Source organism: Microcebus murinus, chromosome 5 (genome assembly GCF_040939455.1).
Source record: "Microcebus murinus isolate Inina chromosome 5, M.murinus_Inina_mat1.0, whole genome shotgun sequence".
In the NCBI taxonomy this organism is placed as follows: Eukaryota; Metazoa; Chordata; class Mammalia; order Primates; family Cheirogaleidae; genus Microcebus; species Microcebus murinus.
The window spans coordinates 26,517,241-26,543,812 of NC_134108.1; the positions used below are offsets into that span (position 1 = coordinate 26,517,241).

Below are 26,572 nucleotides of genomic sequence, written 5' to 3' on the forward strand. Positions count from 1 at the left end.
ACTGGTGTGGTGGTATGGCTTGATAAATGTTTTATAAAATTCCTCAAATTTTTTTTTAATGTTTTCTTGTCTTCCCTGGGAAAATGGGAAATTTTACAGTTGATAAGTTTAATAAGGAAGCCATTATTAAAAAAAAAAAAAGAATTCCAGATTTCTAGTTTAGTCCTTTTTCCGTGTTACTATGGAACCTTATCAGCCATAATATTATGATGGAGATTACTTCTCTTCCTTTCTAAAAATATAGTAGCTAGTTAGTAACTAAAAGAATTGTCTTTTTAAGTTAGTCTTTGTTCACTTTGAGTAAGATCCGGTATAATTCTTACCAAGCTCCTTTTATAGATTATTTGAAATATAAAGCATGTTATTCCATTAACTTTACACAAAATATTTTCACAGAAATTTGTGTGCTAAGATGGATCGACACATTTTGACTCAAATGGCAAATTATCTATTAATGTGAGATAAATAAGAACTGTGTGTCTGTGTGTGTAAAAGGATGGGTAAGATCATTGGTAGCTTAAATATACTGGGTGATTTTAATGTTGTATATATGTTTTTTATATAAAAGTATACTGTGTTATTAGGGACATTTAACTTCTTTTGCTGAGTTTCAACTAGAACCCTGGGGGGGTGGCGTATACCTTAAATTTCCATATGGAACAGTATCCTTTCACATTCAGAAGAGCAGTACAGAGGGCCTCCCGATATATGAAGCTGCTCAACAGGAAAGGCACATTGAGAAGTAAATTTCATTGTAATGGAATTAATTTAGCTAAACTCAGTCTCTTGAGTATGCCTCAAAATTAGGGAGTAATGTCTATTACATATGTTTCGGATTCCCAAATAGCTGAAACCCACTATTGTTAAATCTGAATGACAAGGGTTTATTCATTTTATTGGTGTACATACTAAAACTTAGGAGTCTATTTTAATGAGCTTTAAATGAACAAGTTTTTTGTCTCCCAGGTTGAAGTGCAGTGGTGCAATCACAACTCACTGCCAGCTTGGACTCCTGGGTTCAAGCAGTTCTCCTGCCTGAGCCTCCCAAGTAGCTAGGACCACAGGTGTGTGCCACCATGCCTAGCTAATTCTTAAAAATTTTTTTTGTAGAGAATGGGATCTGGCTACGTTGCCCAGATTGGTCTTGAACTTCCGAGCCTCAAGTGACCCTCCTGCCTTGGCCTCTAAAAGTGCTGGAATTGTAAGCGTGAGCCACCATACTCAGCCTAAATGAACAAGTTTTAAAGTTTCTTAGAATTCAGGGATGTACGGAAATTTGTTGTATTCCATTATCTGACATGAGAGCCTCAGCAATTTTGTTGATTTATGAGCTGGTCTCCTTATGTTTTAGAAACCTGCAATAATGATTAGAGTGTATCAGTTGTGCTGATGGGCCCAAAATTGTACTTTTAATTGACGGTGCCAGTTCTGTTTTTGTTTATGAATTAAACCCTAGGCTATAAAAATGGATCCCATTGTTAAAAAAAAAGAAACAGGCATTGGGAGAGCATTTCACCACCACTATTAGAAAAGAAAGTGTGTCTTAATTATAATAATCTGTACATAGGAAAGTTTTTCCTGTGAACATTTTAGTTATATGTGTAGCAGTTTTAAATGCAGAAGATAGGCTGGTCATGGTGGCTCATACCTGTAATCCCAGGGGCTGAGGCAGGAGGATTTCTGCCAAGAGTTCGAGACCAGCCTGAGGAACACAGCAAGACTGTGTCTCTACAAAAAATAGATTTAGCTGGACATAGTGGTGTGCACCTGTAATCCTAGCTACTTGGGAGGCTGAGGCAGGAGGATTGTGTGAACCCAGGATTTTGAGGCTACAGTGAGGTATGATGAGGCCACTGCACTCCAGCCCGGGCAACAAAGCGAGACCCTGTCTCAAAAAAAAAAAAAATGTAATTGAATTTGTACTTTTAATTGGAAAATGAGATAGTTGGGATGTGGGTAGATCAGATATTTGGAAAAAAAAGACATAGGGATTTTAATGTAGTTACAGATTTAGCTGTCTGGCCCACCCAGGACAATATTATTTGTTATATCTTGATTTTATCTTGTATTCCTTTCTTGAGCAACAAGATATTTTTCTGGTTGTCCAATTTACCTGGGGAAAATGGGTATTTGGCTAAAATAGTCCATCTCTACAATCTACAGGAAAATGATCAGAGCCTGAATTGGCCACTAGTAGCTAAATCAGAGAAATAAGGTACACAATTTTCAATGTCTAAAATGAAACTACTTCCAAGAAGCATTACTATACCTGATACCAAAACTCAAGAGATACTTTGTCCTAAGGTTTTCATTAAGATGTCAGAGATGTTTTCATAGAGTAAGTATTCCTAGAATGAGAACAGTGTTTCACATGACTGTTTCTTGTAACCTTTTTTCCTGCTGGCTGAGGGCATAATGCCAGAGTATAATGGTATAAATAAGAGGCCTAAAAACAGTCTTAACCTGAATACAGTAGTGTTTCAGGTATTGTTAGGAATATATCTATACAGTAATTGGGTTGGAATGTATAGTCTTAAAGCAAATGCTACATGAGTATTTATTGCAGTTTTTAAGCTCTGTCTTATTTCATTAGTTTGATCAGTATTCAATTCTATGAGGTAGGCACTGGAGCAGTGAACAAGAAAAGGCAGTGTGCTTTCCTGATTGATTTTTATTCATGCATTACATATATAAATATATATTATATGTTTATGTGTATTTTATGTATCTGTGAGCCCTATCCTTTATCGAATGAGTTAGGCTAGAAATAATTGGGAATTAATGTACAAAACAGGATTCTTTTATTGTGTCTTTGCCAGAATAAAATTTTAGCACTTAAGCATTTCAAATAGCATACATACTATAGGTATGTAATAAATGCTCCCTGAGTTAAAATACAAGAATGCTAACTGCATATTTATAGAGGTTTTGATTGGAATAAGCCAGTTAATTTTATGGCTGTGGCTAAAACTTAATGCAGTGTAGGCTGTCTTAATGATGTGCCAAACAGGAGAGAGTTCAGATTGCAATAAACATAAAAGTTAGATTGTTTATTTTTTAATTTATTGTTCAAGTCACCCTGTATATTGTTTTGGAGTACCATGTCTTAAGAGAAAACATTTAATATATTGAAAGGATAGAGATCTAGGAGCTTTAGGTCTGAAGTGATGTCATGTGAGTAGTTGGAAAAAGTAAGTTTATTGTAGAAAAATGATTACTGAGATAGATCTTGATATGACACCCACATTCAAGTACTTAAAGAGCTTTCTCAGAAAGAGTCATTCAAATCACATAGGACCAGGAGAATGGTATTTGATACCACCTTGTCCTGTCTGCTCATTTTATATTTAGAGGACAGAGCCAGTAGATAAAATCATAGGTGCTTAGATTTTTATTAGCTCAATATGATGAGCCGATACTTAACAACTAGATACTTAAAAAGTAGAACACAGCTTGTGAATAGCACAGTTTTTTGTGGAGGTATAGAGAATCTGGCTAGCTCCTTGTCAGGCATGCTGTGTTACCTGATGGCTGAATTTTTTTCTAGTTATCTGGATTGCACACTGCATTGTACTCTAAAGTGCTATGCTTTATTGCTTTACTGGACATTATCAACTAAAATTGCGAGTAGTAACTTTAAAAATTTAAGTTGTTCATTCCTATTACAACATAGAAAAAAGTGTAGCAATACAGCATTTATTTTAAATCTTAAGACTTTATGCCATATCCTTTATGACATGCCAGATCTTTGGATGATAAATAATTTGACATTAGCTGTAAGATTAAGTTATTTGGACCCTGACAATATATAAAATTATCTGGATTGATTATCACTAAACATGAGAAGAATGAAATGGAAACATCAGGAGACCTACTGCATAACTGGACTGGATGGGTGGTCCAGAAGCAGAATGAGACTGGAAGGACATCCTTTAAACTGTTTTTGGTGTTCTAGGTTTTAACCAACTCTTTTGAAGTGATTGACAGGAGTCAAGGCATCTCTACGTGTGAACATAAGAATATATCAGAAAACAGATGACAGAATCAATAAGTCATGAATGTTCTAAAAATAATGTGGCTGGAAAAAATCATGCAGTTCACTTTTATGCTTTTAGAGAGGTTTAGCTATAGCGTAATATTTTTGTTCAATTTAAAAGTAGTGTGAGTAGTTATAGACAATATAAAGGCCTATTGATTCAAATGTCAAGCAAAACCTAAACTTTATTTCATATAGATCTATCATTTAAAGGTTCAGATTTTTAAACGTCCTGCCTTTAGTGTTTAAACATTTAACTTGGATTTTATAATTTTAAAACTATATAAATTGCTATTGTAGTGATGTATAGTAGGTAATAGATATAAGTAGCTGGTTTCACCGGTGGTTTCCACTAATTTTTTTTATTGTCAATACAAAAAAGCAGAGGAATTTTTCAGGATAACTTAATTTGAAACATTTTAATATCAAAGAATCTTGCTCTTAATTAGTCTCAAACAGTATTTATGCTTGAATAATTATAAAGGTATAAAGAAACTCTTATCGTGTGTAATCTTTAAAGTTGCACTGGCATGATTTAAGTATTCCTTTTGAGTAGCCTGAAGTGTAGGAAATGCAGAACGAAAAAGGCATATGTATTTTTCTTCTTTTTGAAATGTAAAACTTGGGGGCAAAAAAGACCTTTCTGGGTGCGTGCTTCTCAATTTGGATCACCGTTTCATGAGACTCCTGTGGTTAATGTTGGAGAGGCTATTTCCTACTGTGGTAGAATGTTGTATTCTGCCCCATTAGGGTAATTATAGTAATTCGAGTTCACCAGACTTGGGTTACAAGTCGTAGGGGTTCCACTGAGCAATTGGATCTTGAGTACGTATCTTTCTAGCCTTTGTCTAAACCAGTCCTTAGCCTCTCTCCATTCATGAATTCATTGAAAAACTATGCCTGGCATTGGGTGTACCAAGATGAAGAAAACATTTATGGTCATGAGGATCCAGAACATAGTATAATAATTAACTATAAGAAAATGTATAAGTGATTCTGGAAAAATGTTGGCAGCTAGAGAGCAAAACCAAATACCTATGGACAGCAGTTAGCAATAAAATTAGGTGTTAAGCTGTTTCCATGAACCTTCAAATATCAGCAATTGGAGACAAATCACCAGCCTGCCTGGTATTGGTTTTTATGAAAGTAGAGGGACGAATTGGGGCAGTGTCTGACGGCCTGGAGAACAGAAGAATCTTAAATTAGCCAACAGCCATTCACTGGGAAGAAGCTAAAACTTTGGGATTTTATCCTCTTCTATAGTGAGGCACAAGTGCCCACAGGGCCGCTGAAGTAGTTTACCCCAATGAGCTCTGAAACCTGACTTGCCAAGACTCACCAGAGACAAGGCCCCACACTGAGGAGACCATACTGATGCTGAAGTCACACTGAACAGGATAAAGCATAAAGGGGGAGGGGAACACAGGAAAATCTCAAAGCAAGCCACCATATTCTTGAACACTACTCAAAAACGGAAAGTCTAGCTCTGTGAAGTCAGAAGAGCTTTCCTAAACTCTTCTAAGAGTTCAGGAAAATCTAAATTCATGTAAAAATGAGCAATAAAAATACTAATGTCAAATTTCATAAACAGTTATTGTCAAAATGTAATATGAATGCTTCTGTAAGCAAAATACCAGAAGGATCTCTGAAGAAATAATTTAGGGGAAACTTATCAGCAAATCATTCATGGATGTAGCATTTGCCCACCTTGCTACCTAAATCAGAGTTGTAATGTTGAGCTAAGTTATGTGCAGCTGGAGTTGTGGTTTCTATTGTCCTCAGGGATATTTTCATTCTGGCCCTATTATGTGCTGTTTGATAAGAGAACAGAAGGGGTATGGTTGTAAAGTCATGATTTATTTACTTATGAGGGCAAAAGGGAATAACAAGGAACTTGAGAAAATTATGACTTACTCATTCCATGTAGGGTTTCTGATCGTTTTCCTTCTACTTTTACATTGTGCATCACCCTTCTCTTGCCCCTCCTTTCATGCTTATCCAGCTCAGACTACTGGGCATATCATTATAATTTCTATAGTTTTGACAGTTGGTTAGTCCCAAATCATCCTTGATCATCTGTTTTCTCTCACCCTATATCCAATTACTTTGTCCATCAAATAAATAGATTGAATCGCCTATTAAATACCAGACACTCTTCTAAAGCACTGGGGATACAGCATGGATCGAAACAAAGTTCCTGTTCTCATGGAGTTTACAATTTAGTTTGGTGGTAGGGGAGCATTAAATATACATGGCGATAAGTGCTATAAAGAGAAATAAGGGTAAGAAAGGAGAGAAGCTATTTATGTATGGTGCTCAGAAAAAGCTGAGGTCTCCACTACAATGTAAGCTCCAAAAGGGGAAGGATCTTCCCTGCTCATTACTGCATTTTTCATGCTTAGAATGGTGCCTGGCATATAACAGACATGCAGTATTAGTTGAATGAATAAATAATGTCGGCCCTGGAGAAATTAGTTCAAACTTTCCCCATTTTTTTTATTAGGTCAGCAGCAGGCACAATTATCCCAAGTTGTCATGTCACTCCAATGCACCTCTTGCTGAAATAAGAGAAAAGGAAGCTATTTCGTATGAGGCCAGTAACCTCAAATCAAAAGGAAAACTTGAGATCTCACCTGTCATGACATAGCTATCCCTTTGCCATCTTCCGCTAGGCCAGGGGAGTTGTCCGGCTCATATTTGGTAGCCTGGATAAGTAGGAGTGTTTCGTGAAAGAAAAATCCTAACTACTGCAAAGCTGCAAATCGATTTCCTCGAGGGTAATGCTTAGCTTCTGTTAGTCCCATAGGCAATAGATACTCGCTGAATGAATGAGTGGAATGACTGAATAATGAATCGCGACCCTGCATACAGCAGAACTAGGGAGGGCGGGCCCGCTCCGGGTTCAGCTGTAGTGAGTGAGTGACACCCCGTGAAAGAGCTGCGTGGATCAACAACTCTAGATCGGGAGCCCAGCTCCCGGGCCTGCGACAGCCCCAAAATGCCAGGCTTAAACGACACCGCTACTTAGCACCTAAGAAACCTAAAACCGTGTCCTGCGCGTGCGTCACCGTCCCAGCGTGGCCCGCCCCCGCCCCGCCCACAAGCAGCCCTGTTGTCTTTTATTGGCTGCCTTGCGGAAGACCCGCCCTCATGGGAAGTAAAAACATGGTAGCTTCGATGGCCTGGTCGAATTGCCACGAATAGGCAGTCGTCTTGGAACGGCCAATCAGAAGCCCCGATATTCAGCCTTGTCCAATGAGGTCAGATATGGGTTTTGACCCGCGGAGTTTGATTTTCGTCCAGGGACGCGGAAGTACGTCCTGAGGTAGGGGCGAGCGGTAGGTTGGTTGGGCGCGGAAGGAGGCGGCTGCGCCCCCCGCGGAGTTGCCCTGGCTGCGCTAGGAGCTCAGCGCCTAGCCCGGGGTCGACCTCATACCCTTCGGTGAGGCCGTGGTCGCTGTTTGTGGCCTGCAAGCCGGAGCGCGCGGGCGGACGCGGGGTGGACGTCTGAACTCTCCTGAACCAGGACCAGCGCACTCCGGAGTTCTTCGACTGGGGATTCCGAGACAGCGATTCATAACGCGTTGATGTTCTCGTGTTGCCGGGAGGCTAGGCTTCGGAGGAAGGTGAGCAAGGCCACCGTGCTGGTTTTGGACAGCCCCGGAGGAAGCTTGTGGCCAAAGCGAGTGACACGACCGGGTTCTGGTCGCGGCCTCTTACCAGTGGGGTGACTCCGTAACGTTACCTATCTGGGATTCTTGCTCCTTATCTTTGAAGTGAGCTAAGGGATGGTTGGTACTCCGACACGATTGTGAGAGCTACTGTTCATTTTGTTAAAACTTTTGAGTTGAGCCTTTGCCTGCTTTCAAGCAAGGGTCAGCTGAACTCACCCCTCTCTAGAGTCTCAGCCTGAAGCTTTTAGGAAAGAGCAAGCTTTTGCGTCGAAAGCAACTTGAAGCCTTCCATGCTAAATGTTCACTCAGTCTGTTGTTGATTGATATCTAAATTAAAATTTCCTGTACAATCCTTTGCCTCTACCCCAGCCTCTTTCTTTTCTTTTCTTTCTTTCCTTTTCTTTTTTCTTCCTTCCTTCCTTCCCTTCCCTCCCCTCTTTCTTTCATTTCTTTCCTTCCTCCCTTCCTTCTTCCCTTTTTCCTTTCTTTCCTCCCCTTCCTCTCTTCCTCCCCTCCTCTTCCTCTCCCCCTCCATTCCCCTTCCCCTCCCCACCTCTTCTCTCCTCTCCTCTCTTCTTTCTCTAACTTCCTTCAAAATAATGCTGGCCAGGAGAAATTAGTTGATGGTGTAATGTGTAATGAAAGGACTCTTTCAGGATATTGAATACAATTTATGTGGCAATTGTTTATTTGTCAAGAGTAATATTTTCTAAAATTTTTCCCAAAGGTACCAAGAGACTTACTATGTTTCCTTGAATTTGCTTCTGTATTTGCTTCATCAATGTCTTTCATATTGAATATCTTAAGAAGGATGCTGGAATATTTTGGTGTCCCCATAGACCAGGTAAATGGCTTTTAATGGATTTAAATGAATCTGTTGTATTTGTTCTTGGGTCTCCTTTTGAAAATGATTTATATGTAAACATTTAATTTAGGGTGAAATTGTTGCTTCTCACTAGGTGGAACAAAAATGGGTTTGCAATTGTATAGCTTTGATATTAAATAGTTTAAGTCTAAAAAGGGATAGGATTATTGAGAAGCTATTTACCTGATAGGTCAAATGCCAAGAAAAGATACAAAGGAAGCAAAATATAGACATGACTTTCACAGAATTACACTTATTGCTTAGATAAATAAAACCATTCTATTTAAGGTAATTTATTAACAAATCCAGAATAAATATGAAGGAGAGAGGATGACTTAGACCTGAGTATTATAAGCAAATCCAATTTTGTCTACTTGTTGAACATTTACATCTAAGACAGTATCCTTGGATCTGTAGGTAGTACAGAGACAAGATCACTTGCAGGTAATGGAAGTGGTAGTGTTAGAGATTTCAGATTGGAGATTGCTCTGGGTGATGTAGTATAGTGCATAACATGTTATGAAGGGATTGCAGAATACCTGTGAGGACCCAGCTGAAGTCATCATGGATGTATAGTTTTTCTTAATATTGTTTTGTGATTTTTTTTTCTAGCTAAGTGTTGTTAGGATAGTTTCTTCATTAGCAGTATGGGAATATATAATATCATAGGAATGAACCATTTTTTAATGGCACTGAACATATCACTGAAATAATTAACCAGAAAAATCCATGCTTGGTAGGGAAATCAGTAAAGTCAAAATATGGGTGCTGGACTAGGAATGGAGGAAAGAGAGGAAATCATAATAATCATGAAGATGGCTGTTGGTAAGGAAGGAGTGAGAGAAGAGGACAGGAGTTTGTCAGGATGGAAACTGCAGAGCAAGATAGGAAGGTATCATTCTAGTTAACTGAGAGTTACCCCAACTCTAGGATGATTCTGTATGCACAATATGTAGCCCTCATTGTAGCAAAGCCTCTAGACCTGTGGTTCGTAGCAGTGGTGCGCATAGGAATGGTCCATAGAATACTTTAAATGTAAGTGATCAAGCCTCCAAAGATTCTACTTTTAATAGGTCTGGGATCTGTATCTTCTAGGCTGTGCTATCTGATAGGGTAGCCATTGGCCACATGTTACTTTTAAGTACTTGAAATGTCTGAATTGAGATCTACTATAGGTGGATTTTGAAGACTTAGCATGAAAAAAATGTAAAATAATCCTAGGATTTAAAAAATATCAATTACCTATTGAAATGATAATACAAGTATTCCGGTGATGCTACCCTGCTGCTTAGTTACCCTAAACACATTTTTTACTTTATTAATAGTATATTTTTTATTATAAAATACTTATGTGTGAGTAAATGTAAGAAAATGATTGCTTATCAGTAGTAGCATATAAATTCGGAGTCAGGAATGATGGTGATGCCAAGCATCCGTAGATTGTCCACATGAGTGGCTGAACTAGTGACCCTTCTGCTTTTTGATGGTTCAGTGTATACAAAGCATGAAACTTTGTTTCATGCACAAAATTATTAAAAATATTATATAAAATTATCTTCAGACTATGTGTATAAGGTATAGGTATATATAAAACATAAATAAATTTTGTGTTTAGATCTGGATCCCATGCCCAATATATCTCATTATGTACGTATATGTAAATATTCCAAAATTTGAAATGTGAAACACTTCTGATCCCAAGCATTTCGAAGAAGGAATATTCAACCTGTATATACATATTGAGTTCAACAAAATATGTTCAGAAAATTAATTTCACCTGTTTCTGTTCTCAAATCTGACTACTAGAATATTTAGTTTGCTTATGTGGCTTGTATTATATTTCTTTTGGAGAGCCTCTTAGGTGATTCTAGTATACCCATGGTTGATAACTACTTCCCTGAAGGATTCAAAACGAATACAAGCCTGTCTCTGTCCTTCAGGCTCACAGTCTAATGGAGAGAGACCACTGCAAGTAAAACAAAGTCACATGTAATTATATACTCTATTGTATGGTACTCATTGGAACTAGTTTAGAACTGAATAGAATTTAAGCTCATGAGAGCAGAAATAATCAAATTTGTAGAGGAACATGAATTAGCTATTTAAAGACAGGTGGAAACTGGTTAGATCAGAACTCTATGTGTTCTGAATATGGAACATGTAGAGTATGTTGTGGAGACTGGGCTGGCAAAATTGGTGAAAGACTGTGAGACTGGTGATGGAGTCAGTATTCAATGTTAGACTCAAGTCTTTGGATTTGATCAGATAAATTTAGAGCTGTTGTCATTTAAAAGCAGAGGAATGGCCTGACTTTCTTCAGAAGGATATTATGTGCTGACGACTTTCAAATCTTTTTTTTTCTAGTCTTATCTAGGCCTATGCTTTTGATTTTTACCAATATCATGTGGTCAGTATGTCAGTGATTCCCAAATCCATTTTTCTAATCTCAGTTTTAGTCCTAGTCCTAATACAATGACCTCATTGTATTATCTGTCTGCTTACTAGATATACTATTTTTGGATATTTTTACGAGGATGGTACTTATATCTGTTGCTCATCCTAAACTTTGTCCTTATTATGGGATCTTAGGAAAATGATGAAAAGTCCAATTTATTATGTTGTTATTTTTTTTTTAGTGGGGGAGATTCCTATGGCAATAGTTTACGCCAATATGGGAAGCCCAAGCTAAAGGACCAAGTATATTTGAGTTATAATAGCACGTTTCACTTCTAATACCTTTTCAAGAACAAACTTCCAGCAGATAAATTCTTCTGTATGTAAATAACTATTCGAATTGCCTAAGACCTGATTTCTTTATTTACCTTTTTATTTCTCCTTTAAAGGAAATTATGTAAGAATAGTCTGTATTGGCCGGGCGTGGTGGCTCATGCCTGTAATCCTAGCTCTCTGGGAGGCCGAGGCGGGCGGATTGCTCAAGGTCGGGAGTTCGAAACCAGCCTGAGCAAGAGCGAGACCCCGTCTCTACTATAAATAGAAAGAAACTAATTGGCCAACTAATATATATAGAAAAAATTAGCCGGGCATGGTGGCTCATGCCTGTAGTCCCAGCTACTTGGGAGGCTGAGACAGAAGGATCACTTGAGCCCAGGAGTTTGAGGTTGCTGTGAGCTAGGCTGACGCCATGGCACTCACTCTAGCCTAGGCAACAAAGCAAGACTCTGTCTCAAAAAAAAAAAAAAAAAAAAAGAATAGTCTGTATGACCTCATTGTTTGATAAATTGAAATTGTCAATTTTTGATTAGGCCAAAAGATGGGATTTTTAGGTAGGGGCAGAGGAGGCAGTTTTTATGAACAAAGTTCCTTAAGGTATTTGGATATTATCAGAAATAGAACAAAATGAATTATGGTGCTTTTTAAAAAGATCTTCCTGGAATGTATATATGTTTACTCCTATCCTTTTTTAAAAAAAGACAAATATTAATAAAATTCTTTGAAGAAGATACTTTGAGTATACCATTCTATATTTTCTTTTAAAAATAAATGTTATTGTATCTCTTATATCTCCCTCTTTTCATAGATGTATAAATGTGCTTAATGAGAGTACATTTAAAATGATGCTTTATCTTTAAATAGGTTTTGCTGATTTGGGAGAATAAAGACTATGGATCAACCCGGAGTATTGTTCGTATTATTGGGAAAATGCTGCCATTAGAACCTTGTCGAAGACCTAATTTTGAGGTAAGTCAGTCAACATGCATTGTTTAAGCACTGTGTGAAATAATCCTAGGTACTCCTATGGATATAGGGTAGAACAACAAAGGAAGAAATGTTGCCTGCAAGCCAAAAACCTTTAGTTTACCCCTGGAAACAAGTCATTTGACATATGTTTTTGTGGGTTTTATCTGTTTAAATACAATCATGTGTCACTTAAAGGTGAGGATACATTCAAAGAAATGCATCATTAGGTGATTTTGTCCTTGTGTGAACATATCATAGAATGTACTTACACAAACCTAGATGAGATAGCTTACTACACACCTAGGCCGTATGGTATGGCCTGTTGCTCCTAGGCTACACGTTTGTACAGCATATTGCTGGACTGAATACTGTAGGCAACTGTAACACAATGGTAAGTATTTGTGTATCTAAACATTTAAACATAGAAAAGGTATAGTATAAATATGGAATAAAAGATAAAAAATGGTATGCTTGAATAGGGAACTTACCATGAATGCAGCTTACAGCACTGGAAATTGCTCTCGGTAAGTCAGTGTGCGAAACAAACACACATTAACATAGGCCTACTCAGGGTCAGGATTATCACTGTCTTCCACCTCCACATCTTGTCCCACTGGAGGCTCTTCAGGGGCAATAACAGGCATGGCACTGTCATCTCCTCTGGTAACAATGGTTCTTGAAGGACCTGCCTGAGGCTGTTTTACAGTTTTGTTTTTTTTAATAAGTAGAAGGAGTACACTCTAAAATAATAACAAGTAAAGTAAACACTAGGCAACAGGAATTTTTCAGCTACATTGTGTTGTGTATATGCCATATCTGTGTGGTCCATCACTGGCCGAAATGTTATGCCGTGCATGACTGCAATTATTGTCACAGATAGGCAGATGTGAGCAAGACCCAAGGAGCTTCTTTTCTTTTTTGTTTTATGATAGATGAGATTAACCAGGGGAGAGAATATTGCTGCATGCTTAGACTTTAATTTTTCCCAGTATTTTTTCTTGCTAACAGATGCATGTTTTTCTGTTGAATATCCTTTTTCTTTTAGATTAACTTATTTAATGCCATGAGGCATTTGTCTTCCCCTGACTTTCTGCAGAGCTCTGACTTTTTTTTTTTCTTTTTACTTTAGTTGATCCCATTCTTGAACTCTGTGGACTCTGATAACTGTGGATCTGTTGTTCCATCTTTTGCTGATGTTTTGTGTGTGGCTAATGATAAAGAATCCAGTTATCTCAGATTTCGGTAATTTTAAATGCTTATCTTGGGAAGTGGGGTATAGGCCATAACCTGAATTCTTGCATGTGTTGCAGTTCGTCCATTAGTTTTTTTAACGGACAAATGTTCAACTGTATATCATGAAGTACATTCATATTGATTGAGCTTTTTTGCTTTATCTCTATACTGTGGTATGTCCTACTAATATCTTCCTAATAAGGATAATTGGTTGTTTCTCAATTTTTAGCCAGTTTTTCTTAATGTACATTTAAACCTAACACCAGGCCTAGGAGGGAATGATTATTAAGGTTATATCAGAATCGTGTTCATCCTACTTTCTATACTGGATACTAGATTTATTATATTTCATATCTTTAGCCAAAACTTACATAGTGCTTACCATGTACCAGGCAATGATCTTAAATATATTTCAAAATTTGAATATGTTACTTCTGGGGAGTACTAACCTATGTGTTAGTATATTCAAATACAGGCTATAAGCACAATTCATGTCAATTATTCAAATATTTTGGCTAAACTTGTATCAAACTGGTTTATCAATTTTCAAAAAGGAGACTATAAACTTACCTCTAATGTAATCTTGAATGTAAGACCCTGTAGTACTTTACGTAGAATTTCTAAATAAATTAACTTCTCTGTGTTTCAAGTTAATAGGTAGAGCAATTACAGGATAATTGTTTTTGTTTTATAACCTAAAAGCAAGGTTTGTTCTTTCATTCCCTGGCCACTTATTGGTCATCTATTAGAGGCTACAGTCTGTCCTTCAAATTGAGAATGCAAAGCTAAATGAGATGTGCTTGTGCTAGTCTCACTGAAGAGTGAGACTAGAGACAATTGTAGGGGAGAGAGTTGCTCTGTTTTATTTTGCTCTTTATTTTATTTGTGTTGTCTTTTGATTTTCCTGAAAGAGTTTATTCTTCTTTGGATTGAAAACATACCTCCCTTTATTTCTGCCTTCCTTTCACCCACAGAAATAGTATATGGGAAAATGGGGAAGAAGAGAAAATTGAATGTTTCCATCCTTTGCCACTAGTTTGGGGTCCAGTGTCACCTGCTCTAAGACATAACAAACCAGGAAAAAATGATCTGCCAGTAAATGAAGCTGCAATTAAAAAAATAGCTGCCCTTGAAAATGAGCTCACTTTTCTTCGCTCTCAGATTGCTGCAATTGTGGAAATGCAAGAACTGAAAAATAGTGCAAATTATCGTAAGTAACTTTGAAGTTTTGTTTGAGTTAGATGATACTCATGGTATAGCCTATTGCTGTATACACCATGTTACATATAGTAACATCCAGTATTTAAGTGAGTCCAATTCTGAATAGTAACTGTGAACAACATTAAACTTATCATAAAAAGATGTTGGGTATATAAAATTATTATACCTAATGCTTATTCAGAATAAATCAAGACACATTTTTTGTAATGAGGGAGATGGCTTTGGCTTAAAGAAGAGCTAGCTATGTTACCGAAAATTGTATTTTTGTATTAAAAAATGTCTTCTAAGTAAGCTTTTCTAGCTCTTCAGAAAAGCACTAGAAATTAAACAGGAAGAGTGCATTGGTTTGAAAGAGGAGCATAGGGGCCAGGTGTGGTGGCTCATCCCTGTAATCCTAACCCTTTGGGAGGCCGGGGCAGGAGAGGGGGATCACTTGAGGACAGGAGTTTGAGACCAGCCTGAGCAAGAGTGAGACTTCATCTCTACAAAAAATAGAAAAATTAGCCAGATGTGGTGGTACACACCTGTAGTCCCAGCTACTTGGGAGGCTGAGGCAAGAGGATCACTGAGCCCAGGAGTTTGAGGTTGCAGTGAGCTATGATAACCCTACTACACTTTAACACTTTAGCCCAGGTGACAGAGCAAGACCCCGTTTCAAAAAAAAAAAAAAAAAAAAAAGAAGAATATAGGTTTGAGGTCTCATATAGTTATAGTTTTTTGTTATTGCTGCTACACTTCCACCAAGTTGAATAATGTTTTCCAGATGATCCTTTTCTAAATTTTTAGAGATGTAACTTGCTTTAAAAACACATACTTGTATGTATGTGAGTATATAAAATATAAAGCAACATAGGTACTGAGTGCTTTTCACAATGGATTTGGTTGTAAGGGCTGTGTGTAAATATGATTGCAAAGACAAATTATATAAATGTATATATACAAATGCATATATATACACACATAATTTATGTAATATGTAATCATATTACATATATTTATAGTATAATTTATGTATAAATTAATATACAATGATTTATATTTATATGTAATAAATAAAATATATAAATAAATACTTTTTTAAAAAAACAATCTTTTTTTTTTTTTTTTTTGAGACAGAGTCTCGCTTTGTTGTCCAGGCTAGAGTGAGTGCCGTGGCGTCAGCCTAGCTCACAGCAACCTCAAACTCCTGGGCTTGAGTGATCCTTCTGCCTCAGCCTCCCGAGTAGCTGGGACTACAGGCATGCGCCACCATGCCCGGCTAATTTTTTATATATATATCAGTTGGCCAATTAATTTCTTTCTATTTATAGTAGAGACGGGGTCTCGCTCTTGCTCAGGCTGGTTTTGAACTCCTGACCTTGAGCAATCCGCCCGCCTCGGCCTCCCAAGAGCTAGGATTACAGGCGTGAGCCACAGCGCCCGGCCAAAAACAATCATTTGTATTGATAATCCTTTAGGAGCAAATCTATTATGAAAAAATTAAATACTCAGTACCCATCTTAGGTTCTTGCCTAGAAAATAATATGCTTGTTTATCCAGTGTCGTCATAGAGTGGATGTCTCAGTTTGAGTGTTTCTCAAGTCAACAACAATCAACAAGTTGTTGATTGTGTTTTACCTTTTTTTTAATGGAGGATGAAGTTCAGATTATATGTGAATTACTGGAAAACACTTTTCATTTTCTCTTTAAAATGTATTTTCCTTCCCCTCCTACCCTTTGGGCCTATGCTGAAAACTCCCAATTGAGTTAAAAATTGAATTCATAGTTGGGCCTAATTCTTACACACGTTACTGAGTAGATGGGATTGATTCTCCTTCCTGCTATTTTAATATTTAATAGCATTACAGAAATGCCCCTGTTTTGGTTCTGAGTCTTACTTTGTTGCCCAGGCTAGAGTGAGTGTGGTGGTGTCAGCCTAGCTCACAGCAACCTCAAACTCCTGGGCTCAAGCAATCCTCCTGCCTCAGCCTCCCAAGTAGCTGGAACTACAGGCATGTACCACCATGCTCAGCTAATTTTTTCTATATATATTAGTTGGCCAATTAATTTCTTTCTGTTTATAGTAGAGACAGGGTCTCGCTCTTGCTCAGGCTGGTTTCGAACTTCTGACCTCAAGCAATCCGCCCGCCTCAGCCTCCCAGAGTGCTAGGATTACAGGTGTGAGCCACCGCGCCCGGCTTGTTTTGGTTCTTATTAGTGTTACATTATGACTTGAGAATTTCACAGGATGTTTTAACTACTTTGTTTTTAGGCTCTTTGGACTTGAATGATGGGACCATAAGTTTGGGACAAATGCCATCATCGGGGGCTGCTCAGCTGTGTGTGGAACCAGATGAGTTTCCAAGTCCAGCGCTTTCCTCCCCTCCTCCTCCACCACCACTTCCTCCTCAGCTTTCTTCTCTCCAGCCTCCATGTTTTCTTCCCACACAACCAGGATCTAATAATATTTGTGACTCAGATAATTCAGTGACTGAAATTAACAAACGTCACCCAGGTGCTAGTAAGACCAACTGTAGTCATTCAAAAAGTCAGAGAAATAAAGATGTTCCAAACATGCTGGATGTTCTGAAGGATATGAACAAGGTTAAGCTTCGTGCTATTGAACGGTATGTTGTTGTAATTTGAGAAATGAACTAAGCCTTTATCAATAATGTTTTTAGAAAAATTGTATTTATCACAGTTAACATATGTAATTCCTTTTCTTATTTTTCTTCACCCTGAGTACCTCTCCCAGACATAGTCACTTTCAGTTTTTTTGGACTATTTCTTCTAGTGTCTCTTCTCTATATTTTTTGAAACAACATACTTTTGCTATTTCTTGATATTTTAATGATATTTACTTCCCATTGTAGAAGATCAGGAACATATTCTATTAGATATTCTACCCAACACACACATACACTTCTTTAGGATTATTTTTTTCTATTTCTGTGAAGAATGTCATTGGTATTTTGATAGGGATTGCATTGAATCTTTATAATATTGCTTTGGGTAGTATGGAGATTTTAACAATATTGATTCTTCCAATCCACGAGCATGGAATATCTTTCCACTTTTTTGTGTCCTCTTCAATTTCTTTCATCAGTATTTTACTGTTTTCATTATAGAGATCTTTCACTTCTTCGGTTAAGTTTATTCCTAGGTATTTTTTTTTTATTTGTAACTATTGTAAATAGGATTACTTTCTTGGTTTCCTTTTCAGATTGTTTACTGTTGGCATATAGAAATGCTGCTGATTTTTGTATATTGACTTTGTATCCTGCAACTGTACTGAATTTATCAATTCTAATAGTTTTTTTGTGGATGTTTAGGTTTCTATAGATATAAGATTATATAGTCTGCAAACAAGGATAATTTGACTTCTTCCTTTCCAATTTGGATGCCCTTTATTTCTTTCTCTTGTCTGATTGCTGTAGCTAGAACTTGCAGTACTATGTTGAGTGATAGTGGTGAAAGTGGGCATCCTTGTCTTGTTCCAGATCTTAGAGGAAAGGCTTTCAGTTTTTCCCCATACAGTATGATACTTGTTGTGGGTTTGTCATATATGACTTTTATCATGTTGAGGTAAGTTCTTTCTTTACTCAGTTTTTTATTATGAAGGGATGTTGAATTTTATTGAATGCTTTTTCAGCATCAATTGAAATAATCATATGGTTTTTGTCCTTTGTTCTGTTGTGTGATGCATTACATTGATTTGTATGTGTTGAACAATCCTTTCATCCTTGGGATGAATCTCACTTGATCATGATGAATAATCTTTTTAATCTGTTGTTGAATTTAGTTTGCTATTATTTTGTTGAGGATTTTTACATCTGTGTTCATCAGTTCTTGACCTGTAGTTTTCTTTTTTTGTTGTGTCTTTGGTTTTGGTATCAAGGTGATATAGGCCTCATAGAATGAGTTTGGGAGTATCTCTCCTTGATTTTTTGGAAGAGTTTAAGTAGGATTGCTCTTAGTTCTTCTTTGAATGCTTGGTAGAATTCAGCAGTGTAAGACATCAAGTTCTAGACTTTTCTTTGATGGGCGACATTTTATTACTGCTTCTATCTTGTTAATTGTTATTGGTTTATTCAGGTTTATTCAGATTTCTTCCTGGTTCATTTTTGGTAGGTTGTATGTGTCTAGGAGTTTATCCATTTCTTCTGGATTTTCTGATTTATTGGCATATAGTTGCTCATAGTAGTCTCTAATGATCCTTTGGATTTCTACATTATCAGTTATAATGTCTCGTTTTTCATTTCTTGATTTTTATTTGCATATTCTCTCTTTTTTTACTTGGGCTAAATAGGTGTGTCAATTTTGTTTATCTCTTTGAAAAACCAACTTTTTGTTTTGTTGATCTTTTGTATTTTTTTGGTTTCAGTTTCATTTATTTCTGCTCTGATCTTTATTATTTCTTTTTTTCTACTAATTTTGGGTTTTGTTTGCTCTTGTTTTTCTAGTTCTTTGAGATGCATTGTTAGGTTGTTTATTTGAAGTTTTTCTACTTTTTTGATGTAGGTATTTATTGCTGTAAGCCAGGGGTCTTCAAACTTTTTAAACAAGGGGCCAGTTCACTGTCCCTCAGATCATTGGAGAGTGCACACTGTGGGCTCAGAATGAGTTGGCTGCTAAGCAGGACAGGCAGTAGCGGCAAAAACACCCAGCGGGCAGGATAAATGTCCTCGGCGGTGGCACGTGGCCTGCGGGCTGTAGTTTGAGGATGTCTGTGTAAGCTTTCCCGCATCTTTCATGTCTCAGTAAATGGCAACACTATCACCCACTTGCTCAGTCCCAATGTCCAGGAATCAGCCTTGTTTCTTCTTTTCCTTTCTATCTTACATCCTTTCCAGCTGCATATGGCTCAGCTCTGTGTTTGCTCCTGATCTCCGCTGCCTCCTCCTCGGGCTACGCCATCATCTTCTCTAGCATGGGCTTCTGCTATAGCCTCCTAATCGGGCTCTCTTTCATTTTTGCCTCCTTATTCTGCTTATAGTGACCAGAGTGATCCTTTAAAAATTGAAGTCAGATCTTGCCATTCCCCTGCTTCAAACTCTTCCGTGGGTTTTCCATGGTGCTTAGAGTCAATTCCAGAGCCCTTGTTGAGGCTGCAAGGCCCTCCAGGATCCAGCCCTTACTTCTCTCATGCACCTCATCTCCTACTTTCCATGTTGTCCACTGCACTCCAGCTATACCTGGTTTTCTTTTTCCTTTTCTCACACATGCCAGGCTAACTTCCTGATGCATCCACCAGGCAGGTGTTTACACTAAAATTGACTTCTTGTCAGTTTCTTAAAGAGGATGTCACCTCCTTAAAGAGGCTTTTCCTGGTCATATCTCATCTATTGTGATTCTGTCCCTGGTCACTATCACATTTCCCTATTTTATTTTATTCACAGCACCTACCACTGTCCAAATGATCTTGCTTATGTGTATATTGATCTCCTGCCACCAGAATGGGAGCACGATACTATTGTACCCCCGAGCATAAAGTGGAGCCTGATAGAATAGTAGGCATTCATTAAAGAGGAAATGAATGAATGACCAAACACATGAACAAGTAGCCTAATGGTTTTCTTTTCATGAATTCTAATCCTTTTAAAGCTTCTTAAATATTTCTTCAAATTTTACTACCCACTGGAAAATTAGAAAATTAATACAGATCTTCAGCACAGTGATATTTGACAAATCCCAGGGCATACTAAGGTTGTGGTAGAGCCCCAGCCCATGTGGTTTCTTGGTTTTCTGATTCTTAATCATTGTGCCTTCCAAATTCCTTATTCCATGGTGAAAATTTCTTGAAGATTAATTAGTCTTCAATCTCATGAAGACTAATTAGATTGTAATATATTATGCTGTGTTTCTGCTGTGTGTGTCAACAAGGAGCTAAAATTACATCAAAGTTTTAGTTTATTTAATTTTTTAAAAAAATAGGTCACCTGGTGGTAGACCCATTCGTAAAAGGAAAAGACGAAGTTCACAATGGGATCCAGTGTCTTTAATATCTCAAGCACTTAAGCAGAAATTTGCCTTCCAAGAAGATGATTCTTTTGAGAAAGAAAATAGATCTTGGGAGTCTTCCCCATTTTCTAGTCCAGAAACTTCAAGGGTAAGCTATAATAATGTAAAATTCATTTTTCAGTTCTCAGGTGTACTGTTCATGACAATAGCTTTGCGTTCAAGTTCTCTTTTAAGTAATTAAGCAGAATGGGCTATATAATTATTGATGCTGCTTATGTTTCTGTTGTTTTTGTTAATTTACATACTCATTTTCACTTCTAGCCCTTATGAGGCCTTCTGAATTAAAACGCTTGATTTGAAAAGTACTTCTGTATAAGTTTATAATGATTTATCCTAGAAAGGTGCCAACATGATGTTGTTGTCTGCAGTGAACCGGGTGTTTGAAACTTTGAGAGGAGCAGGAAAGAATGGTGCAATATATTCACCCTAACCATATGGAATGTGAATACTCTAATAATTCCTCACTCACATACAGACTTTGGATTATTGAGTTGAATAGAATGTTAACTGTGCTTTTAAAAAAGCAAATGGGATCATAGTTACCTTTAAGGACAACACTTACTGGATGCTTAAAAAGACATACACTATATTTCAAGCACTTGATCTTCAGATTGCTCCTTACTTGAAGTCTCTTTTCTTATATATAGAAATAATTCTAATTTTGGGGGTGTTTTTCACATCTCATAATTTAATTGAGCTAGTATATACGAATAAGCCTTGGGACTGAGGAATCTGGAAGAAGGACGGCGTCTAAAGTTAGGTAGACGGCATTGAGACGTGACTCACATCAACCGGGGCAGAGACTGGAAGACTCAAATGCATGTGGCCCTCGAGAAGTGTAACAGCGAGGAGAGTTGTCCTAAGCCCACTCTGAGGTTGCCTCTGTGTGTGTGTGTGTGCGCGCGTGCACTTTATCTGATGTTTAGCATGTGGGCTCAGAATTATATTCTTTTAACTATTTAGAAAGGCAAAAAGTATGTAGTTTCCATTAAAACTGTTACAATAAAAAATGCAAATGTGTCTAAAATAAATGTTTAATTCTAACATTTGGATAGCAACTTGTAAAGTACTGTTTTCACTCATGTCATTTGATCTTTGCAGCAATATCCCCAAAAAAGGGTGAATATTACTTGTTTTACATGTGAGGAAAATGAGCCTCCTAGAGCCCATAATCCCACATCTAAGGGGGAGAGCAGAGACAAATTCTAGGGTGTTTGAAAACCTGAAGTTATCTAAGAAGTTCACTTAGGTGGAACATACTATTTCCCAGTGATAGTGGATACATGCAGTATCTCTGGGTTGTCATACACCGCTTGCTATTTGTGTCTCTTTGCGCTTTCTTTCCAACCAACTACGAGCATTTTAGAGGAAGAATGGTCTCTTTTTATATATTTTGTAGCACCAAATTTCAGGCTGGACACGTAGGGACTCAAATTGTAGTTGATGGGAGCTCAGTCTGTGCTGCCAAGTGTCTCACTCGGCTCTGCAGAGCTGACTCTCAGCTATTTGCTGTTGAATACGAGTCAAACCTCAAAGGGTCACCTGGTACTTGTCTTTTTTTTTTTAACATTAGAATAATTTCTGTGTTAAACATTTGCTTTATTTCAGATTGCACATCACAGTCAGAAGGACTGAACTAAAGAAAGAACTGGGAAACACAAAAGCTGTTGACCAAGATGTCAGCAGCAAGAGCTGTGTCTATACTTGGAAGGAAAGATTGCAGAAATAACACCAGCCTGTCTTTCACTGCATTTCAAAGGATCTTCTCTGCTGTTGAATGAGGTTAAATGAAGCCTGTGTACTGGGATATGTTAGTTCAGAGGTCTGAAGAGTCTTGATTCTTAAGGATACCTGTTTCTGGTTTTGGAAGAGCCAGCAGTTAACTGGCTACTGATGATAGTTAGCTGTCTGGATTTTTTTTTAATGTATGGTAATAATATGAATATGTTATTCAGCTCTCATGCCAAATACATACTTCAAATAAGTTTCTTAAGCAATTATGATTTCTTAATTTAAGAACCTTTGAATCTTTTAACAATTGGTAGTGATCTGGTTTACTTGTCTTCCAGCAACTTGGAGATTTTCGAAGAGGATAAAATTATACATTTTCATTAAGATAGTCATAGTTTAAATTATATAGGTTGAGCCTTTTAAAACTTCTGAGATGATAAATTATTCTGAGAAACTTATTTTCTTGTTAAATGCTGAAATAAATATTTAAAGTCTTCTTGACAAGTTTTACCTATATTTGCTATGTAAATATGTATGCCTGTCATTTTTTGTTCCTTTGTTTCTTATTACATTTGTACTCTGTTTCTTTGTAAATAGAGGGTAAAATAAAATGCCTTTTGAACTTGGTTGTGTCTTGTAGCAATGCAAATGTTTTCTTGCTACTTTGTGAAATCTGACCTCTATTTTTGTGAGATGGAGTTCTGTAGGTAGAGTTTCTTGGATAATACTAATGAAACACATACATCTGCAATAGGTATTTTGTCCCTTTTCACCCACATACTCATGTGATATGAAAATTTCCATGTTTCCCTAGACCTCCCCCATTTTGCCAGGCTCTCTGCTTTCAGAAGAGCCCAACTTGCCCAGTTTTCTTGTGCAGTGACAGAAGGTTGGTTGCCTTGCCTACCTCCATTTCCAACCCCTTTGTCTCCCTGGCCACTTTGCAGTTAAGAGTGGCCATACAGTAGTCATCTTATGACCATGAGGAACAGGCATCGAATCCCAGGGATGCACACCCTGATACTGCTGGTGTTTGTGAAACACCACCAGCAAGACCTATCTCCAGACTTCTTGCTACAGGAGAAAGGTATATGAGAAAAATATACCTATGGGCTTTCTGTTGCTTGGCGGCCAAAAGCATTTGCAATGATACAACAAGTATAGTGCTGTAGTTTTTGAAGCCTGCCTATTATTCCTTCTGTGATTGTTTTTTGATACTTCTTACCCTGCTGATCAATAGTTTATTTGTTCTTGCTGTTGTTCCTGCCCTTCTTGTATGTTTCTCTCACCCTGCCTTTTCTCATTATCCTTGTGATAAGAATTCTTTTTTCCTGAAATAACTGCTTTTCATCTCCTAAGGTAGGTAGGCTTGCATTTTCAGTTTTCTAGTTTCTTTATTCAAGAATGTATAACCAACAACTCCTCCAACAACCAGCAGAAACTTTTGGAAGATACCATCCTCTGCCAAATAAAGTATTTGTATTTCTTAATAAATCTCAAGTTTAATTTTTTGAGGACTTTTCTGCTCTAGAATGAATTTCCCACTTCAAAGCATATTTCAAAACTTCTGAAAGCATATTTCAAAACCAATGATACATTGGGATTGAACTGACCTTGGGCTCCCCTCTTGGAAGTCTGACTCCTGGTGTCCTGGGGACACATGGCCATATGCCCTAAAATCTCCCTTCAGGAAGCCTCGTGAGTGGCCTAATTTGGGGTAACTTGTGTTTACTGAATAGTTCCTGAGGATTTGGGATTCACTTAAGGCCTTCATCATGAACCTATATATAAATTACCTAAAACCTAATTATTCATGAGATTCATATTTGATTACTTTTAAAATTTATTTAAATATACTGTGAATGCTGAAACTTTCTTTTGCAAGTTATATAAATGCTTCTATTTCTGACTCTAAAACATTAATTCTTTCACTTGAATAAGAGTCCCTTCTTTCCCTTTCTCAGATGCCTTAAACTAGGTTGCATTCTCCTTCCCAAATACCTGTTAGTTAATCCCTATGAACTACGACGTTTGACAGCATTCTAATACTATCTTACATTTGGAAAACGAAAAAATGGGCTTTATATTATAGACTGCAGAAAGTTAACGCTGTTCAAAATCTTGATGGCTGAGATGTGCAAGTAGCACATAGCAGTGATTTTCAAGTCAGGGAGGGGAGATTCAACATCCTAAAAGTGTATCAGAAGCTGAAGGGGGGCCCCAAATTGAAAATCATGGCATGGGAATGCTGGGAGGGGGTATTGAAAGGTCTTGCTTTTACAATGAAAAAAAAAATATATATGTTATATCTAAAAATTTCTGTCTTAGTTCATTCAGGCCACCATAACAAAAATATCCTAAACTGAGTGGCTTATAAACAACAGAAATTTGTTTTTCACAGTTCTAGAGGCTGGGAAGTCGAAGACCAAGGCTCCGGCAGATTCAGTGTCTGATGAGGGCCTGGTTTCTGGTTCATTGACAATGCCTTCTTGTGTTCACACACAGTGGAAGGGGTGAGCTAGTAGCCCTTTGGAGGATCTCTGTTATAAAGGCACAAATTGCAATCATGAGGGCTCTGCCCTTTTCTTCTAATTACCTCCAAAAGGCCCCACCTCCTAATACCATCACCTTGGGAGTTAGGATTTCATCATGAATTTTGGAGGGACAAGGCATTCAGGCCATGGGAATTAGGCTTGGGGAGAAACAGCCATTTACATGGAGGATAATTTAGATGGCAGCAAAGGGCAAAGAGCATTTTAAATAGTTTTGCTAGATATGAAGTACACACTCTCTTCAGATTGTAGGGGTTAAATATGCAATGGATTTATTTTAAATTGACCCCTACCTCCCAAAAAGGCCCCCCAAAAAAGTCAAGAAGAGTGAAGTGTGGGATTTTTACATCAGAAAATATAAAGGTTGGTCTCTCTGGGAAGTGGAGATAAATGTGCAGGAAGTTTCTGGTGTGTTCATAGGGCCAGACCCATGCCAGGGAAGGAGGCAGGAGGGCGAGGGGCAGCTGGGCTGTAATGCCATCTCAACTAGGGCCTCAGCACGTCCCATGGGGGCTCTGGAGCCCTTTTGCTCTGGGGGTGCTGGGTCTTTACATGTTTGCATTGTCTGAACATTGGGCGAGGGGCATGACCTTCAACAAGGGCAATTTCCAGAGAGGGTTGTCAGGTCTGAAGACAGATCATGGTGGCGCATCACAGGCCATCACGGAGGACATGGATTCTAAAAATGTTGCAGAGCCCATGGAATCAGACATAATAGCCTGCCTTACGTTATAAAGCCTGCCTCACACTGCAGTTAGCTCAAGTAGTATAAATTGTCCAGCATTCTCAGTACCCACTGCCCTGTCATCCTTCAACCGGGCTAGTTCTTACACTTACTTTCTCGAGAGTGTTTGCGTTTCTAAAACTGGGGGTGAGGTAGGGTAGGAAAGCCTTCCTGCCTTTAAAGCTCTATTCCTGTCTGTGCCTACGGGCTTGCGTGGGGGCCATTCCTCAGCAACTTCTGTGGTGGCTCGGGCAAGACCAGGGGTAGGTAACTTCTGGCAGGTTGGTCACAGCTTTGTTCTTTCCTCTTCATGGAAATTCCTTGTGTTCACCAGGACTCAGAGCACTGAGCAGTTATCCCATGGTGGAAGGGAATCGGGAGAACTGAGTTATCACTTCTCTGTGTGATAACTGTAAAACAAGGAGGCCAAACAGGATGTGCTGCAAGGTCCCATGTACAATAGTGACGTCCATGACTTCCTTGCTTTGGTGAAAAAAGACATAATCACGGGTTGGCTTGGTTGGGATTTCAGTTTCTGTACTGTGCCAAATATTCTTACCAAGGAGCTGCTCCTTGGGCTGAACATGGTGGGTCCCTGACAACTACAACTCCTGTTACACTGTAGTTGGGAATGGGCTGTTATGTACCTTTTAGGCAGTAGCAATAGCTGTCATTTTACATGGCACTTACCATGGACCAGCTCTGCCCCTAGTGCTTTCCATTACATTGACACTATGGAGTGGAGGCTGTTATCCTCAAGTTTTAGAGGAGGAACTGGGCACAGAGAGCCCACCTCCACCCTAGCAGCTAGCCCAGGTTCTCACAGCCGCTTTTCAG

General features: G+C 38.0%; 1 protein-coding gene across 2 annotated transcripts; it reads left to right on the forward strand.

Moving 5' to 3' along the window:
• The first annotated feature begins 2 nt into the window (after positions 1-2).
• MTFR2 (mitochondrial fission regulator 2) lies at positions 3-24,664 on the forward strand. Of its 2 annotated transcripts, none has more exons than XM_012739464.3 (8): positions 3-7,662; positions 8,438-8,554; positions 12,170-12,274; positions 13,404-13,516; positions 14,482-14,717; positions 16,980-17,334; positions 20,642-20,848; positions 22,355-24,664. In XM_012739464.3, exons 1-8 carry the CDS (start codon positions 7,624-7,626, stop codon positions 22,455-22,457), a joined length of 1,275 nt encoding a protein of 424 aa, XP_012594918.2. In that variant the 5' UTR covers positions 3-7,623; the 3' UTR covers positions 22,458-24,664. The 2 variants fall into 2 exon arrangements, with proteins under 2 accessions (XP_012594918.2, XP_012594916.1); XM_012739462.3 differs by having other exon boundaries at positions 20,642-20,816; positions 22,337-24,017.
• The last annotated feature ends 1,908 nt before the right edge of the window (positions 24,665-26,572 follow it).